This window comes from Protopterus annectens, chromosome 3.part1 (assembly GCF_019279795.1).
Source record: "Protopterus annectens isolate FY-2018-M chromosome 3.part1, PAN1.0, whole genome shotgun sequence".
NCBI lineage: Eukaryota > Metazoa > Chordata > Ceratodontiformes > Protopteridae > Protopterus > Protopterus annectens.
In genome coordinates this window covers 1,116,860,303-1,116,881,038 of record NC_056732.1, presented here as the reverse complement: position 1 = coordinate 1,116,881,038, position 20,736 = coordinate 1,116,860,303, and the positions used below count along the sequence as shown (strand labels likewise).

General features: G+C 40.9%; 1 protein-coding gene across 1 annotated transcript in view; it reads right to left on the bottom strand.

The window, feature by feature from the left end:
* Nucleotides 1-20,736, bottom strand: part of LOC122798379 (DENN domain-containing protein 3-like) — a 1,373,701-nt gene that overhangs the window by 1,327,734 nt on the left and 25,231 nt on the right. Inside the window, exon 2 of the mRNA XM_044067263.1 lies at nucleotides 12,898-13,027. Coding sequence (XP_043923198.1) covers nucleotides 12,898-12,981 — 84 coding nt within the window. The 5' untranslated portion in view covers nucleotides 12,982-13,027. The remainder of the gene's footprint in view (nucleotides 1-12,897; nucleotides 13,028-20,736) is intronic.

Here is a 20,736-nt window from a genome sequence, read left to right as displayed (position 1 = left end):
TTACTCCCTATGGAAGTATGTAAGACCCTGTTCAGCCCAATCTCCTTTCACAACCCAGTAATAATCAACAAACCCACTAATGTCTATAATCTCGCTCATTATTTTACAGTTAACACTATGTGACCTATGCCCTGTCACATTCTACTTACTGGTCCTGCAAAAATAAAGTAACCAGCTGAACTACCATCCTTCAAACCATACCCTGACATAAAGCAATGCCCCTCCTCCCCACCGCCACGGTTCTGCAAACTGACTGAAATGCAGTCTTATAATGTTCCTCTAAAGAACCTGTCACTACACTTTTTTCTCTAATATGGTACTTAAACTACACCACAAACATCTTTCTAGTATTACTAGACAGCACAAGTCCAATAACTAATACTGGATGACAAAGGAACAAAAGCATCTTCTTAGATTAAGGAATGAGGCATGGATAGCATTAATGGATGCACCAGTCTAGCACATGAACTACAGATCAATTCATATTCCAAAGCATACAAACTCTAAAGAGCTACAAGAAAGCAAAAATCATGATGTTACAGGCAAAGACAAAATTTTTTGATAATCAAAGTAACTTGTGGAAGGAAGAAAACTCACATTATCCCTCACTGATAGATCGACAACTACAATATCTGGTTTTCTTATTTCTACTTTCTTGACTTTTGGCACTGGACAGTACCAAGAGATTGTCATTACTTAATTTTCATGAATTTGTTGTGTTTCACATTTCTAATGCTTCTCATCTAATCACAAAGTGCAGTGTTTGCACAATCTCCAATTCAACAATATTTCCACATTGTTGTACCTTTTAGCACAGAGACCCTCCATCACAACCAGTAAGATGTGCAACTGCTTCTAGTGATGTACTGCAGCACCTACATTTGTTTATATCTCCCACTTTTTATATACTTTGTAAACTAGTATGCATGCAGTCCACTATCATGACCTACCATTATTGGCCTTTTATCTCTTGGTTTAAATTCACCTGTAATTTGCCATTCATACCTCAACTCTTCAACATGTGATTGTTTCAGTAGTCTTCTATACCTGCCACTATAAGCATGGACTATCAAACTTACCTTCATTTTCTTCTGGTAACAACCATTATATTGTTTCCATTTTTGGGGGGGGTACTTTCCTCTCCACTTCCTGCTGACGGTCGTCCCCAGTATTCCACATCCATAGCTGGGTCTAACTGTACTCCAGTTCAACCCCGGACTACAACCGTAATTTAACTGGGGCTGATGCAGATTCTAAGGATATCCTGATGGGGGCACAGACCATTAACTAGACAGGGTTGGTTTCATTTTAGACCTACCCAGCTGTATGATTCCATCTTGAAGGCTGATGTGCAACGTGAATGTGCAACATCTTGACCCTGCCTTTACAAAAGCACAGTCAACTTCCCACCCTAATACATCCTTAGACCAAACCCTCCCTATGCGATTCCCAGTCTCCATTAGGAACATCAAGGGAAAGGTCCACACACCCTCCCTGCTGTTCTGTGATCCACGTGTTTCATACTCATGGCTTTATTTTTGCAGAGACTCCTCTTTTCTTTTTTTGGCACTTTTAGTTGATACTCATTTTCTCTCCACTTGTGGCTTGGATTTCCATATTACTTTTTGAAAATACTTCTGCTAGTCTAAGAAACATTGTCACCTTACAGTTGTTTGTTTTACAGATCAAGTCTTTCACTGTGTTTGGATTTGATGATGGCAGCAAATATGTATGTAATTCTGTGGTTGTAGAATTATATGCAGTAGTTTTCAAAGAGGTCCATATCTACCTCAAATCAAAAGATACAATCTTGCCATGCAAGATATGGTAAAGCGTGAAGCAGTTTCTTTGCTTTCCTGCTCAACTAATCCAACAATGTCTGAGGCCAGCCAATCACACCAATACTGTAAATTAGAGCAGAATAACAAGGTATCTGCTCTGCTGAAAATCCAACTCAGCTACAACATATTACTCAATCCCCATTTCCCCCCCCATAGAGACATGGCTCCACTATGACCATCCTAAACCCCAACAAAACTAAGCTCATAATATTCACTCCGAAGAAAAATAGTCCAGTTAATAAATCACAATTCAGTACTCTCATTGAACCTCACAAAAATTGAACTAGTTACCCACACCAAATTGTTGGGTGTCATAACTGACGAAAACCTTATTTAACCTAAACATTCAAAATAACATCAGTAAGACACAAAAAACTAGGACTTCTTTACAGACACAAGCAGTTTCTTTCTCTCCCTACAAAACCCGGTACTAGTCTCCACCTATTTCTTTCTCTTGTATATGGTGTCCCATTGCTAACCAACATCCAATCCTCACTCAGAACAAAACCAGAAAAATGCTATAACAAAACTGCCAAATTTGCAACAAACACCATCCATTCCACCCATCACTGCACATCCCTGAAAAACTAAACTGGCTGAAATTCCCCCACTACTTCACTTATCTTCTGCTACCCACCACACATAAATTACTTAACAAAACCTCAGGATTGCCCTGCCCTAAATTCCTTACTTTCTCACTACAATTCCAGTACGTCCCTATGATCCGAAAACCAGCACCTGCTCCTACATTCAGAAACCTAACCTCCCTGCTGGCCAACTACTATACTCCTGGGTAATAGCTAAAACTTGGAACAGCCTTCCTCAAGTTATTCACACCTTCCAAAGCACTGCCTTCTTCAAAACATCTCTGCATAACCACCTCCATTCTACCTGGATCTGTAACAACAGTAAGCCTCCCCCCTCCCATAGCCTAGTTCTTCTTCTCACTCCGTCCCACTCTTCGAACATTCCAAAAATACTGCCCCTTACACACACTCACTTTACTATCACTGCACTACTTCTACCTACTCTCTATGTAGTCCTCCTTCACCAGTTTTTCATATTCTATCACCCTATCACCCTTACTCTAAATATCTAATAATTCCTCACTTTATGCCCTACGTATCTGCCCACTCATTCTTTTTTGTATTATACTCCTGCTTTAAACGGCTATTAGTAATCTATTCATATATTAAACTTGAACCTCTGCCATAATATGCTTGCAGATGCATTCGATACATAACTTAGCTTACCCTAGCTATTTTTTAACTACTTTGAAATAGTTTGTACAGTCTTATTTTTACATTCTATTAAGCTTCTATGTAAGAAGCTTTACCTTTGCATTGTATAGCGTATCATGTCTCTTTGTGGAGCTTTTCTCCCCGGGCCTCCACTAAAAATGGTCTCTTCTAGGCCTAGTGGACTATCCCAATAAACAAATGCCAATAAATAAATATATGTGTAAAAGCAGTTTTCAGTTTTATTTTGTTTTTTTTCTTAGTGGTTCAAGTTGTATTACTGGTCTTTCATCTTTTCCAGATATTTATACACTACCACTTTTTCCAGTTCTCTTACATCACAGTTCCCTCCCAGAATGTTTTTTTTTTTTTTGAGGATTCAGTGTTCCAGCCATAATTATTGCTTTCGCACACTTTTCAAGAAAAATGTCATTCGTATGTCATATGAAAATGGTTTAAACATTTAGAACTGTACTTTTAGTAACTTATCAGATGAGATGTACAGTTTTATATTCATAAAAATGTAAAGGAGATGTCATTTGACAATGTTGTTTTCTGGAAATCAAGCTGTAGCCATAGTCTAGTCTGTTAAGTAATCACTTTAATGGGTTACGAGCAAGGCAAAACAGTAGTGGTAACAAAGACTTACCCTGAAATACCCATCTCTGGATTTTTATAACTGAAAAAAATAATCTGCATTTTCATAACTCAAATGTAAAACAGTTTGTCACTGTTTCATTGCGACTGCTACATTATTTATCAATGTATGGTATATTTTATACAGTTATTCTATATTCCACGAATATGGACTACTGGTCTTTTTTTTGTAATTTATCCATTCCATTAGTACATTCTTCCATTTTTACAGCTTTCTTATGACTTTCTTTGTAAATGATTCTTGATTTCATACAGTTTTCTTTTATCACCTTTCTGTTCAACTGCCATGGTTGAATTTTTATCTAAATAAACTGTAAACTCTCTCTCGATCAATTATGGTACACAATGTGCATGTCCATAAGAAGAAAAGTTATCGGTTGACAGTTCAGAAGATGATTTGCAGATTAACATTTAAGGAGGAGTGCAGTTTTCCTTGTTGTTAACCATGCCAGTGTCAGATGAGGATTCGTGTTTAGAAGGCAAATCACCATGTAAAGAGGTTAATACCTTCAGCTAGAATATGGGTTCAGCATCTGGACATGATGTTTTCTGGTTAGAACCCTTTGTTAATTTTGTCTCAGTTACTTCATTTCATTTCATATCCACTGTGATAGCATTTCCTACCATTTCTTTTAACTTTTCTACCCAATCAGCATATTTGTATATACAACAGGATATTCACAGATACGTTTCCATTTACTAATTTCTTCTGTTATGATTTGATTTCCTCTGTTATAGATAATGTTGTTTTCTTTCCCAGTTTCCTATAAACCTTTTTGGGTTATCGCTGAATTGGTTGGTTAGTACTTTCTTTACAATTCCTTGTACACCTTCTAAGTCTTTATGCTTGTGTTGATACTTTTAACTTAGTATTAGAGATGGTATAAAATAAACCCCGACTTGTAATGCTGTATATTGCTTTTATTATGTCTGCTTACCAAATAAATGTTGATGTTCTGTTCCCTATTCAATGTAATCTATTCTGCACTGTAAAAAAAATCTCAGAATCCCAGTTAAAAAAATTAGGCTACAAAACAGCAGTTACGTGAGATACGGTAATATGGTCTATCAATTCAAAATGGGATAGCAACACCCAGAAGAACTGATAAGTTTTAATTACACCACTCGATTTTCAACAACAGCACTCCATTAAAATTGAAGACCGTTTCCTTCCACAGCACTACATAAATACATACAAGTCAGCAACTTTCCACAGACTGCAGTCTTACTTGTACTTCAAACTAGTTAACACTAATCTTAAACCTACTTTTATTTATAAAATAAATTCAAAAATATACAAACATCAAGTTTAATGTGATGTACCCCACTTGTTTTTTTTAAGTGTCCCGATTTCGTTTTGCATGCATTGCAACAGCAGTACTACTTTCTGTAATGGTAACTGTTTATGTTTCGTTGGTGGAATTATTTATTTTCTACCCGAAACTGACAAGACAGAGTTCCACTGGCATGCTGAAATGTGTTTTCTATGAAACTCCTTCCCTAGCAATGACTTCATGTTATGTAAACAGTACTGGAGTAGAGCTGGAAATATCAGTGTGGCAGGAATTTTTTTTTTTTTGAGACTTGCTCTTATTTTTTCCTGGACATCAGCTTTGACAGAGTAAGATCAATGTAAATGCACTGACATTTAGTCTTATAATCTAATCAGTATTACGTTGGGTGTTTTACATATTTTACACAGCACTACTTATAAAAGGAGTTACCATTAAGTTTTTACACCGGTGAGGTAGGTTGTATCGGTGTTGTATTGCAGGTAGCATTATGCTTGTTGCAGTTTTTTTTAAATGCCATGAATGGAGTGGTTTTTTTTTTGTTCCTTGTGGAAACAGTTACTAATTTATGTATTGTTTTCAGGCATCTAAGACAAGATACGATATTAGTTGTGCCATGCATACTTCTCTACTGTCCCAAATATTGCAGACTATCGCTGACTGGGTTTGTACACAAATACATGTGGAACTTTTAACACAACACCTCTGCGCTCACCATAAATAACTTCCGTGTTTACATCACAATCTATCTCTGAACTATTCGCAGCACTATCACCATTCCACCCTCCCTCCATCACCCTCCACACAGATTTAGGAAGAAGCCTTTGTTCCCTCGTAGACTGCTCTTGAATTTCACACTGTATTTTCTTCAGAAATAACAGTTCACATTACGTACAGAAATATTTAAATAATAAGAATTGAAATAATGCACCAAATGTTACTCCTCTGCCCAACAACATGCATGTCTCTGTGTGTGCCCACTCAAGTCTACTTGAGTGTGTAACAGTGTGCAAGACACAGCTTCTGAGAGGATTACCGTGCTCATTACTAATTTCATATTCGCATCTGTTTTTCAAATCGATCCACAGTGTTCACTAATAACCCACACCCACATACTAAACAAAAACACTCTGCCCACACATAGACCAACCCTACACAAAATGTTAACAAAAACAACAGCGCATAACTGCAAACCAATAGTAAGTGCAATCACAAAATGAAAGTAATGTAGTCACTACTAAATAAAATATATATATTTTAAACTAAAGTCAGCGTGCTTATATCACATTATGGAAAGATGAAAATAGCGAATGCTATTTCATTGAACCTAAAATATCTAAACCACATAATATTGAACATTCAGAACAGTGAATTTTTTCCTTGGGAAAAAATTTGCTATTCCGAAACACATACACACAATACAAGCACACCTAAAAAACATCAATACACACACATACACTTATAATCCTACAACTGACCCTAGACTAAAACTATATACACTACTATCTATCCACTTACCTTAACCCAAACCCTAACCCTAAGGTCCGTCACTATTGCACACTCACCTAACCCGCGCCCTAACTCACTTAACCCATCCCTAACCCTAATTTACCTAACCCATGCCCTAACCCTTACCCTAACTCACATAACCCGTGCCCTAATCCTAACAACCACACAATCGCACACTTACCTGAACCCAACCTATACATTTCCACCACAGTGCTGAAAATAGCGAAGCCACAGAACCGGCCAACCAAATTCTTTGCCTAGGAAAGAATTTGGTGTTCTGCAGCTTTGCTATTTTTAGCGTTTGCTCAAAACGAGTTGATATTAGAACATCCGAAGTTTTAAAACTTCGATGTTCTGATATAGACCCATCAGTAACATAAGAAATTCATTACATCACAGCAGAACCCATACTATTTGCAATTTCCCCAAACACCTTTTACAGCAGTATGGAGGAGGCCAAACAACCTCATAAATATCAACATAACTGTCATCTGAACTCCGTGCTGAACTCAGATAAAGGTCATCCTTGTAAGGATGTCGAACTCCAACATCCGACATTAAGCCAACAACTTGGACATCACTACAGTCAATAGAAAAAATACCCAAGTCCTCAGAAATGCTTTAAGGTACTAAATTGACAGCCTTAGTGGAATCTCTTGCATGACAAAATTCAGGAGGCATTACACAGAGAATTAAATGGAGTTGGAACATCACACAATCAAAAATAACAGAAAAACAAATATTGCAAAGCATAAAACAATTAAGCAATAACCGACAAGTGGGTGTGGTTGTATTGAAGAATTACCCATGGCTGGTGTGGTTTGATCACAAGGGTGAAGCCCGAGTGATTAAGCAAAGCCAACCGTGGGTAAATCCTCAATATCCCCACACCACGAGTCAGTTATTACTATTATACAATTACATTATTAAAGAAAGAAATTACTTACTTTTTAAAATAATGTCTTGTATACCAGTGCTATGGTGTTCCATGTTGTTTCCACATTCTTCTGCGTTTGTTGCTGTACTGTGCATGCATGTGGGGCTTATGTTCCCACGCTTGCACAGTACATCAGTACTGGGTACTGTGGAAAACAAGCAATGAAAGAGGAAAGTATTCCATTACCTTTTTTTTTTTTTTTGTAATGATAACGTCTGGATTTTGTAATCATAACATCTGGACACAGTTGAGAGGTACGAGAGAGACAGGGCAGAAATACAAGCAAAATTGGGTACTTTTCTTTAGTTTTGCAAAACATACCTGATTTTCCTTGCATTTGATCTGCCCTCCGTACATACCTCTCAACTTCTTAGCTCAAGAAACGTGGACAAAGCCATAAATAAAGGGAGGACAAAGGCTCCAAAATGGGACATATTGTAAATGTTGCTCTTATAAACTCAGAAAGTTGCGAGAATAACAATATTTGTGTTATTGTGCATTGTCTGAAGGAAAGAAGTCTGAAATTGAAATGCGTGTCATTATTTAGTGACTTTATTCCTCAGGGATTTGTTGGATAACCACAAGTTTTATGAGGGACACCTAAATATATGAACCATACATCTGAGTAGTTGACACTAATGCCTCTGCACCACAGGCAAAATCTAATACCACTTCCTTACAAGTTATAGGTCCCCCTCTATGACCCAGGAAACCCATACCATGTATATAAACTTACTGGAAACATTTACCATCCAACCCAATACCACATTTATGGGCAATTTTAATTATCCCACTATTAACTAGGAATCCTATACACCATCAAACATACAGGTACAGCTATTCCTGGATTTTGTAATCACAAACTCCCTGGACCAGATTGTCAATACATCAACCTGGGGTGCAACCGTACTGGATCTGGTCCTCACTAATATGGGAGAGTGCTGCACACCCTACAGTGTAATGTCTTCCCTAGTAAGGTCAGACCACAAAATGGTCTCCTTTGAAGTAAAAATAAAACCTGAACCCCCAGTTAACCCTGAAATATTCAGGAACTACTCTAAGGCTAACTTCCTGCTATTAAGTGATAACCTGGCAAAATTTTAAGCCTCCATAAACCCTGTCAACATTGCTGCCTATGCAGAACTGTTTACAGAAACTCTATACAAGCAAATAGCTGCATAGAGGCAGCTGCACCCACCAGGAAGAAGTACAGAACTAACTCAAAAAACAAGCCATCCTCGTGGAATTACAAAATCAATAGGCTATATAACAGAAGAAAGAAAATCATGGCAAAATTAGGAGGTGCAGCACCCATAGAATAAAAGCACTCTCAAACTAAACAACTCAGAGGACAAAAAAATCTACCAAAGCCAAATCTGAGGTAAATTTGGCCTCCTAGGCCAAAGACAACCACAAGGCATCCTTTAGCTATGTCCGCAACCTCAAAGGTAATACAGAATTGTGTGCATAAGCTCACTGTAAATGGAGCCATCTACACTGAGACAAAAGATATAGCAAACCAGCTGGCTGACAAATTCAGCTCCAACTTTACCCCTCTCTCGCCCTCAACCTTCCCTCATGAAATGCCATCAAATATAACTCTCCCTGCTATAACTAGGGAGCAGGTCCTTAATGCTCCCTCTAAAGCCAAGAACACTGCATCAGTGAGCCCAGACAATATCCCAGGATGCCTTTTAAACAGCTTCATGAATGGAGAACAGCAACAGTCATCCCTCTGCACAAAGGTGGGCCATCTACTGACCCTGGAAACTACAGACCCATAAGTCTCACTAGTCTTATATGCAAAGCAATGGAAAGAATTATAGTGATAATGATCTAGTAAACCTCCAGACAATGGACCCAACCCAGTTTGTTTTCACTAAGGGAAGGTCATGCCTACTCAACCTGATAGACCTCTTTGAGAAGGTCACCAAAGCAGACAAGCATATACATTTACTCAGCTTTATATAAAGTGTGCTGCTCACAGCAATTAAAGCTTTACAGCCCAATCTGCCAATGAAACCTAAGCAGCTTAGTTATACAAATAAAGCAGGTTCCGACGTGTACATCGTGAGACGAATGCCCGTGAGCTACAATGCCGAAACTAGAAGGCCACAGCACCGCTACACCATAGAGCAGTGCGGCCAAAAGGGAAATATACCGTGGGAATCCATGTCGGTGGGAAAACCAACAAATGGAGACAACCCCTAAAGCAGGTACGTGGGCTGCAACCAGACAGTGGAAACAGCCGCGGAAAGCTTAGAACAAGGCTAAAACACAAGCACGAAAATAACAGCAACATACCTGTAGTGCTCCATAAGTCCACACAAATCCGTACAGTAAACATTCCCGGGGAAGCAGACAGTAAAACCCACAGTAGCTGCAGCAGAGCATACATACATGCGCATTTCCCAAACAGCAATAACACCACAAGCATCCCTGCCAATACACCCTAACAGTATATAACAGCACAGACAGCCCTAAGCTGTACAGAATATGGGTATCCCAAATACCACACACATGTGGCCGTCCATCACTGTAGTGGAACAGATACATGAGTTTCAGACTTCATACCCCTCAGAAAGTACATGCTACCGCAAGACCTGTTGGTGTAACATCAACCAAGCATGTCACAGCATGATGGACACAGTGTCCCTGTGAGTACCACTGCTGTGGATGGCTCCAATACATGACCAACCCAACGTGATGGAGAGGCATGCCTGCAACAGACAGTAACTGTCCTGCCAGAGCCCACCTAGTGCAGTGGCAGGTGGAAACATGCCAACCCCAGCAAGCGGAGACTACCAACCCAACAGCAGGAAATAAACAATGTAGTAAGGGAACACTGACACGCAGGGATAGCAACCCTCCTCCCAGTCCACAGCAGCATGTGTGTATTGCGGCAGCCGCCAAACCCATCCATTGGTTGCTGCAGCTGGGGTACACAAGTATGCAGGCCCATGTAAGCAGACAAGGGTGCAACACAGAGAAACCTCCCTATGTAACCTGTCACTGAAACTGAGACTGGGCCCCACACCCTGATTGGCCGGCAGCAACAGCTGGGAGTTAAAGGGGACCTGTGCAGTACACGTAGAACTTGTGTTGCAAGCAAGCTGTGTAGTCGCCTACCAGACTACAAGCACTTTGTGAACTGCACATAGTGAAACTCTAGCAGACCAGGCAGTCAGAGCAAGGTGGAGTGCAGACAGCTGCACAGGGCCACTGTGGCAGGCAGCGCTACTTCACAGGATACAACACAAGGTGGTGTACAGCAACTATTCTAACGTCGGATAGTGACCTGTACCAGGGTTGTGTCTACATCCTGTTCCCAGCTACACTGGCTGTGATGGATACTGAGAGGCCATCAACAAGTGGCATTACCATGATGGAATCTATGTACCTGTATAGCCCCGGTCAGCTTGGCAACAGATACAGCACAGTGCCCAGCCAACGGGGCAAACCAATGCTGTTGTGGAGGGATACCTCTACCATTTGGAGCGTGAAGCACCACCTAAACTGTACTAGGCATGTATCGAGCAGAGTGGAAAGGCCTGCAGAGTTCGTGCCATCACTGTTTGTCAGGATGAGGGGGAAGAACTGCTGAAATCACTGCCACACAAGGATGGCCCAGATACAACAATAGCCCAAGTGGCTACACTGCGAGCAGAACTGTGGCAGAGGGCGGTAACCCTCAATGACCTGCCAAGCCTGGTAATGCAGAGTGTCCTAGGCACAGTGGATGACAATGTACTACAAGAGATGCCTTGCCATGCCACCCTGTGTTGTAGCATAACCAGGGTATGGCAGAGGGCATGGGCATCTATGACCACACCTCCAGTAACACTTGCCGATATTGATGTCAGCCAGTATCCACTCCGTAGTGGCAGCTTTATCCTCCGTAGAAGGTCTGATATGGATGGGACTGATTCTCTGGTTCTACTTACTACATCACAAATCTGACTGATCTGTGCAGGTCTGACATCATTCTTGGGGATGGCACCTTCCCCACACGGGCTGATATATGTCGTCAGCTGTATACATTACATGGATGTTTTGGCACCCCACCTCAGCAAGGATCATCCCCCTGGTGTCCTGTCTCATTACACAGAAGTCAGAGTCTGCATACAACAATATGTGGGAGATACTGAAGGGTATGGCCGCAGAACAGGCATGCACCTTGGCTCCACAGTATATTATGACTGATTTTGAGAAGGCAGTGATCCATGCCAGCCATAAGGCATTCCCTAAGAGTATTCGGAAGTGCTGCCTATTCCATTTTTGCACAGATCATTTGGCGCCAGATCCAGCATCACCACCTTGTGGCCCACTATGGTACAGACACTGCTTTCTCAATTGCCATCCGCAAGCTGATTGCGTTGGCATTCCTACCACTGGAAGATGTTGTCCCTGCATTTCTGGACATTCTGGCTACTTTACCAAACTGTGCACAGCCTATTGGCGTATTTCTGGTCCATCATTATGGACGAGGCCGACAACGCAAGTATGCATCCCACTGCTCAGCACAGCAACGACTGCCATCGTCCTTATCCTTTGAGGTTTTGGAATGTGTGTGATGTCTCTGACATGGACTTCCGCACACTAATAACCAGGTGGAGGCATGGCATCGTCGGCTGAAAGTGTTACTGGGATGCCCTACTGTGCAGCTATCTGATACCCGACAGGAGTCTCTGTTGAGGGGGATGCCTGTGACACCACATAGGAAGGCTACTGTTGTAAGGAAGCGTCGCCTAAAGTACATCTTGCAACATAAGTGTGACTACAGTGATGTGCAGGATTTTCTCCATGCTGTGGCACATTTCTACAAGTTGTGATTATATCTGGGTTTAGTACACACCAAGCACTACACACATCACTTTACATATTGTGTTAATAAAGGCTTTGCCCACAGCACACAGGTTTCACGTTACCACTTTCATGCCACCTGGCATCCTATGCCAGGCACATGTTCTACTGACAGATGCACATGGTGGCTTCTAGGGGGGTGCAGAGTATATCACTGTGGGGGTTTGTGTCTGCCACCTGTGGTTAGGGTGCAGGGGGTTCCTCTATTCCCACAGGGAATTGTCCGCAGGCATTTGTTACTGCAGCTAAACTGCCAACCTGCCATGTGTCCACATCCACCTGTCTCACAGGGGGGGTGTAGTGCCGCCTATGTGCCCGAACCCAAATAAAGCATCTACTGCCTGTCCAAATATAGTTGGGTAGACAATTTACCAGATCCCTGATAAGTAAATATAGATGCTTTCCTTTCTGCACTACATTACCCTGGTTTAAAAGATTATCAGCTCAAACATTTAGACATTTTAATTGGCAGGAGTTCAGACTTAGCCTGATGCCAGCACTTACTGCCAAAGGTGTACAAAATAGGATATAAAATAACAGAGAAATTTTTAGGCTTTTACCTGATAAGCTTCTTTCAGTCTCTCCTTGGAAGCACCAACAACAACACATATTTCCAGTAACCCCAAGGGAAGGATATCTGCCATTGACTTGGCTCATTGGTTTTCTTCAAATCTCTTTAGTCCAAAAGTGCTTAACAAAAAAATAATTTAAAAAGTATCACTATACAGTGCAACATAACACAGCTATAACAGCAATATCACAGATGTAACAGAATCGTTTCACGGTTTCCAGACAGAACCAGCTTGATATTCTCTGCAAAATCATTTAATGTAATCACCACTATTAAATATCGCTAAAACATACCTGGTGTGCCTCAATCTTGAACATTCATCTCTATTATGAAGGAAAGAAACATCTAATCAATAAGCTACATCAGACAGAACACGTAATTATATGTTTGAACAGATAATTATTGCAGTAGCGTAAGCTACAAAGGTTATATCTTACCAAGGATATAACAACCAGACAACTGCCAAAGCTTACGGACACCTTCCACTCACACTAACTGTTGAACAGCTTGAGGAAAGTGGTCAGTTGCGAGGGTGGCTTAATGGTTAAGGTGTTTGCCTTACAAACACAAGGTGCAGGGTTTGAGTCTCACAAGGGATAATTGGCTAGGCTTAAAATGGCTCACAAGGGCAGTTAGCTTACTAACTAGTACTAACCTATGAGCCTATAAGAATGTATAAAGTCAATGCTCAGGGTACCAATCCTTCAAAGTTTTCCTGCCTCACAGTAAGGGAGAGTCATACTAGCTATGTAAAAGCCTGGAAATTCGAAAAGAAGAAAACCCTTTCTTTTTGTGGTATTTCATGTCAGGACATGGGAAGGGAGGGTAATGCTACTGCAACAGCGATCTATTCAAACATCTACTGTTGTGGCAAGCTTAAATATAGTAAAGTTTATGTATAAGTATCATTAGATCACTGTTGTATTAGCCTAAGATATATAGCTAGAATATCAGAACTTAGAAAGAAAGGGAGGGAAAAAAGGATTGTAATCCCGGAGGCCTTACAAAATAGGTCTAGCCAATCCTGCTCTGGATCTAGAGAACATTTAGTGCTTTGTAAAGGTGTGCACAGATGACCAAGTTGCTGCTTCTAGTATACTTTTAGAATCCATCACTTTCCAAAAAGCCACAAAAGAAGCAATAGGCCAGGTAGAGTAATGAAGTGACTTACTATAATGAGAAAAACAAAACACAATAGCATGAAACATCCATTTAGAAATTGTCTGTTTTGAAAATGATTGTGTCATCTTTTTACTGTCACAGGAAACACAGTTGATAAGTCTTGGAGGGTTTTGTCCTCAGTGTATTATCTGAATTGCCATTGGACATCCAGAAGGTGAACAATTCTTTTGTCCTCATTTTTGGTTCTGAAAAATTAAACAGTGAAATGAAAAGCCTGGCTCAAAAGTAAACTCTAAAATCGTTTAGGCATAAATGAAGGATTTGTTATCAAAGTTATCCTATTTCTGTGAAAAATTAGATACAATTAACTCACCATAACAATTTGTAACACAGATACTCTCCTATTAGAAGTCAGAGCAATATGTAACATGGTTTTCCAAGTTAAGAACTTCAAATCAGCCTCATGAAAAGGTTCAAATGGAAAAAGCTTGAAAGTTTCTCCAGTACAAAATTAAGATTTCAAGAAGGAGCCACCTGTCTTCTAGGTGGAGAGATGTGTAAAACCCTAGGTGGAGAGATGTGTAAAACCCCTTTCAAAAATTGTTGGACCTGAGGATGGGCAGAAATGGGAGAATCTATGGGCAGACAAGCAGAGATGGATGAAAGTTCAATCTTTACAGATGAGTATGAAAGGCCAAAGGATAATAGCTCACAGAAATGCTGTAGAACCAGAGGAATCCTGGCCTGAAAGGGGTTGTAGCTTTTCCTTTGGCTCCAACTAGAAAATCTTTTCCACTTACGCCATATGTGAACTTCTAGTAGCAAATCTCTCAGCCTTCTTTAATACCTGCACATCCTCAGAAAACAAGATGCCTAAAATGTACTAATATTCTATCATCCAGGCAATGAGATGAAGAAACTGAAGGTTACACTGTATCAAACAACTCCTGTCGTGTGTGATCAAATTCATCTTGTGAGAAAGCACATGGTAAATTCCCTTGGTCAGCTTCAAAAGAAGGGAGAACCACTGTTGCCTTGGCCAAAAGGCAACTACCACAACTGTCCTGAGAGAGTCCTGAATGTTTAAAACTCTGGTTATGACAAGAAATGCACACAGAAATATTCCCGGCCATGTTATCCTCTGCAAAATCAAACAATGTAATCAATACTAGTAAAACCTCCAAGGAGTCCTGGAGCAGATTTTCTTTTAACCATTTGTTGTGAATGGAGGCAAACAAATCTACCTGAGGCATTCTCAACAAATTGATCAAATCCTAGAAGGCCTTCAGGTTCATCTTCAGTTCACAGTGGTCTATACTGGTCCTGCCCAGCTTGTCTGCAGCAACATTTTGCTCTGACAAAATGTAAGTAGACTGCAGAAATAGACTACAAAAAAATTGTTAAACCCCAGGCTATCACAGTTAGTCTGCAAAGGGTAGTAGGAACTGATTTCCCCTATATTTTTATGCACTGCATGACTGCGGTGGTGTCTCTGATTACTAGTAGAGGTCCTGGAACCCAAAAGGTGATTTAATATTTGACAGTAGTAATTAGAGCCATAATTTGTTGGACACGTATGTTCACAGGTTGGTACTAGGCAATCGGCCCTAGGGCCTATACAAGCCTAGCCATAACAATTCCCTGGCTATTTCTTCCTACACTATTTACTTTCTGGACCCCTGTCTAGCAGGGCGACTGACATGATCCCCGGGGTGAGTTTCCTTTCTCCCATCCAATCATCAAGGTTCCTTTTGAAGAGAGCCAGAGGCACTCTGCTTGACATGTATGGGCAGTCTATTCCAGAGTCTGGGAGTCTCTGGGTCAGGAACGTATCCCTCCAGCAGGTTTTGTTTATTGTGATGACAAGGTTTAGATCCCTGGAGCATATGGCTCTGAGGGATTGGGATTTATTTAAGAGTAGCATATCCAACAGCTCTGGGTTTGACATGGCCTTGTATGTTAAGCAGAGATCGCCTCCGAGTAGACTATATGCGACAGAGAATAGCTGGAGTTTTTTAAGGCAGTCAGCATAGGGCATCTGTTTAAGCCCTGTGATTCTTTTAGTGAGGTATTTCTGCGGCCTACAATGTAAACCACCAACGACCAGCAAAAAACGATAGTGAACACGCAGTAATGAAGAAATAATGATTATTTATTTATAATTCCTTCAAATCCAGACCGGTTTCGGCTATTCAGCCTTTATCAATGAATACAATCAATTTCTGTGGCCTTTCCAGTTGTTTCAGGTGTCTTGAGAGGTACATACCAAATGAGGCATTGTATTCTATAATTGGTCTAATGAGGGATGAGTACAGTGGGATAATGACCTCCTTTTTTCTGGATGAAAACCCCTTAGTGATGAGGTGTGCCACATAGATGGATTTCCTGACTGTTGTGGTTATCGAAGGTGAGATCACTGTCCACCTGTGTCCCTAAGTCTCTTATCACACTTTTGGTGTTTAGTGTACTGCCACCTATGTGGTAATTCACGGGTACATGTTTTATCTCAAAGGGGATAACTATACATTTCTTGTCATTGAGCTTGAGCCCATGGCTCTGGCACCAAGCATCTGTTTCTATCAGGCCCTTCTGTAGAGTATCCACATCATTTGGAGATTCAATAATGGCTCCCAGTTTGCAGTCATCTGAGAACTTTGTTAGCCAGAGTTCCTTAGTATTGGCCTGTACTTTAGAGAAGTAGATGCCAAACAAGAGTGGTCCCAGGACTGAACCATGAGGTACTCCACTTGTCACTTGTCTGGAGCTGGATTTGGAGTTGGCTACTTTTACAGTGTGGGTTCTGTCAGTCCACGGCTCTGGAGACTGATTAGAAGATGTCAATCAGGTTCAGGAGACAAAATCGGCCCTTCACAAACCCAAACTGGGTGGGGTCCAGTGTTTGAAGGTTGCTAATGTCTTTGTTTATAAGTTCCAAGATAATATGTTTCATGACCTTGCAGATCATGCTCGTCAGACTGATGGGGCGTTAGTTCCCAGGATCCAAGGTGGATCCCCCCTTGTGGAGTGGGCTAACTGTAGCTGTGTGCCACTCAGTGGGCATGAAGCCTGAGGTGAGGCTACGATTAAACATGACACTTAGGTGAAGTGCCAGTTCATTTTGCAGTTCATGTAGTACACAGCCTGGGACGTCATCTGGTCCCATGGATGCTGTATTCTAAGCTTTGGAGTGTGCGCTTTTTTACCTGTGTGGCCGTTATTACCGGAATTTGGCAATCTTCTGGTATTGAGATGGGCTGTTTAAGGGGTGAGAGAGGGTTGAAGTTGGCACTGAATCGATCTTCCAGGATATTGGCAATATCCTTGGGATCAGTATATTTAATGCCATTTTGTTGTAGCTCAGAGCATATCTGAGCATTGCCATTTAGATTATTGACATAGTTATAGAATGCCTTGTGGTTGTCTTTGCAATCTTTGGCAATTTTATTTTCGTAACTAGCTTTGGAGGATTTCATGAGGGATCTCAGCTTCTTACTGAGGCTGGTAAGGGAGTTTTTTGCATCCTGGGATTTTCCTCTTTTCTGCAACAGTTTCTTCCTTTAGTTGTAAAGTTTGTTTATGGTAGGGGACCACCAGATTGGCTTCATATTTTTGGAGGAGAGCATCTTGGTTCTATTTGGGATGGCGCAATTCATGCATGAGTGAATGTGCTTGTACAGTGCCTTAGTGTAGGACTCAGCAGTTGAACTTTCAGTTCCCATCTGCATGGGTGTCATGAAGTTAGTCACTTCTGACTTGAGTAGCATGAAGTTGGCTTTGGAGAAGTTTTTTATGGAGGTTTCCTTGCTGGGGGGTGGGGGTGGGATGTGGATGTTAAGGGTGATTAGCTTATGGTCTGACCTGACCAACGAGGGGGTGACCATAGGTGTGGAGCATCGATTTCCCATGTTGGTAATGACCAGGTCTAGGATATTGGAGCCCCTGGTGGGACAATGGATTAGTTGATCCAGGGCGTTGGAATTTATGAATTCCAAGAACCATTGGGTAAAGGTCTTGGTAAACTAGTTTTCCCAGTTAATGACAGGTTAGCTGAAGTCACCCAGTATTAGGGTGTTTGGTTGTATCTTAATATTTTCCAGTATGTTTAGAAAGGTGTAGTGACAATCTTGGGGCATGGTGGGGGATCTGTAGCAAGCTACAATTTGGATTGCAGTCTTACCTAGTGTTAGTTGCACCTGGAGAATTTCAGACGCATTGCAACTAACCTGGTGGTGTGAATATCCTTGGTGAATATGGACACTCCTCCACCTTTCTGTCCTGCTTGTTCGACAGACTCTGAACCTTCATCCTTTTTGCACTGCTCCCCAAACAAAGTCAAATGCATATGTAGCTACAGACTGAGTTGGGGTTCGAGAGGTAAAAGGGAGACCTGGACTGAGAGATAACGGACTTACCCACCATAGCATCTCCCTTTTGACAAATGGCGGCCCTGGAATCTTAAAGAAAAAGAGGGTGCTGATGTTGGGTACAGATTGATCTGAGGAAACATTACATGTTTCTCATGTGAAGTCTGGACAAAGGAACCGTGAGAATTGCAGAAGCCATGAAAAATAGAATCCTGAGATATTTCCTGGTCCCTGGCAGATGCCAGACACTGACTGGAGAGAATAAGAAGTCTGGACAAAGGAACCGTGAGAATTGCAGAAGCCATGAAAAATAGAATCCTGAGATATTTCCTGGTCCCTGGCAGATGCCAGACACTGACTGGAGAGAATAAGAAGTAAGAAATTCTTCCTGTGCAATTCTATTCTGTCCTGAGAAATAAAATCCATCATAAGGGACATAACCAGGATACATCCCAGAAACACTAACCTGTAAGAAGGAATTTCTCTATGTTCACCTGAAATCCTAGACTGAGAAAAAGGTCCCTTACGCAATCCAGAGAATTCTGTCAACTTGCAAAAGTGTCAACAGAAATAAAACAGTTATCTAAATATGGAAAAATGTGAATGCCCTGTAGCCTGTAATGGAGTACTACAGAAGCCAGACATTTTGTAAACACCGTTGGACTGTACACAAAACAAACGGTAAAACAGAGAATTAAAAATGTAAACCACACACACAAAATTTTAAAACACATCTGAAATCTTTGAGAACTGGAACGTGATGACAAGCATCTTTTAAATCCAAAGTTACCAATAAACAGGAAGGAGAAATGAGAGGTAACAGAAACTGGAGAGAGAGCATTTTGAGTTTTGGGACTTGGATGAGAAGGTTTAGAAAGATAAGGTCTAGGACAGGTCTTTGGGTTATTTTTCTGTCACCAGAAAGATTATTGAATAAAACCTTTCCCTCTGTGGTCTGGGAGAAGAGGAACTATAATCCTCCAAGCCAGTGTTTGATCCAGAATATTGGTAAACAGAGAGGTTTTACTGAATGGATATGGAAGACTCCTACTGCCAGCTGTAGCCTTTTTGAATAATTTTCAGAACAAAGGGTTGAGGTTACTTGAAGTCACCAAAGGAAGTGAAGGCCTAGACTCTGGGACTTCAGGAATGTCAGGGTGGAAATGGAGGTGCATATGGAGGGACATGCTTTTTTGGATTGCCCATGCTTCTGACAGAATCCTCCTTTCTTGTTTCAATCTCCCTGTCATGGTTTTCTGAAATTTTGTTTGCCTGCGCCTTGTTGATGTTGCCAATTTTCTTTCCTATAAAAGGAACTGCAGCTGGAAGGAAAGTTTCTACTATATTCCAAAATGGGGGGGGGGCTATGAAAAATCTGGGTAACCCCCTTGAATTAACTTTTCCCCCTCATCAAATAATTTAAGGACCTCAGCAGAGGATGGGTCAAATAATACCTCTTTATCCAGGGGAACATTCAGAAGGTTATGCTTTAACATCCCCTGGTAAAATCTGGGATTGTAGCTGGGCAAATCTTCTCATCATTCAGCTAGTGATAGCTGCTCTATAAACATCAGCAGAGTCATAAGAAGTGTTTGATTACCTGAGACACAGAAGCTATTGACAGAGTCTGAGATGCCTTAATATTTGAAGCAGGGAGTTCAACAATTAGCCTTTTATACTGTCAAATACTGTCAGCTTTCTTCCAAAACTGATTAAAAACTTTTCCATCTTTGTCAGAAATAATAAGGTTAGAACAAGTAATCTCTGTGGTATCCCAGAAGTCTCAAAACAACCCACTAAAGTGTAGTGGGTCCAAAAACAAAACAGTGTAAGAAACTTCTCTGTGTGGAAGATTTTCAGTCCATATATTTCTAGTTAATCACTGTATATTAATCAGATCAGACAATAGTAGTAGAATTAGTGAACTTAAACTTATCTTGAGTCAAAACAAAACAAAACAAAAAATAATAATAGAAAATATATAATTGTACAGCATTACTAAGTATTCGAAAGTAATCAAAGCAAGGCAGGCAAACCACCATCCTATGCTGCCTAACTACACTTTCCCCGGTCACCACTTTACAGCCTCCAATCTCCTTCAAAGTGGCCCTCCTACATAAGATATAATCCACCTGTGTGCCTCTTCTTCCATTCTTGTATGTCACCCTATGCTCCCCCCTCTTGTTAAAATATGTATTCACCACAGCCATGTCCATCATTTTCGCAAAATCCACTACCATCTGACCTTCTGCATTCCTTTGTTCAACACCATACCTACCCATCACTTCCTCATCCCCTCTGTTCCCTTCACCAACATGCCCACTGAAATCTGCTCCAATCAC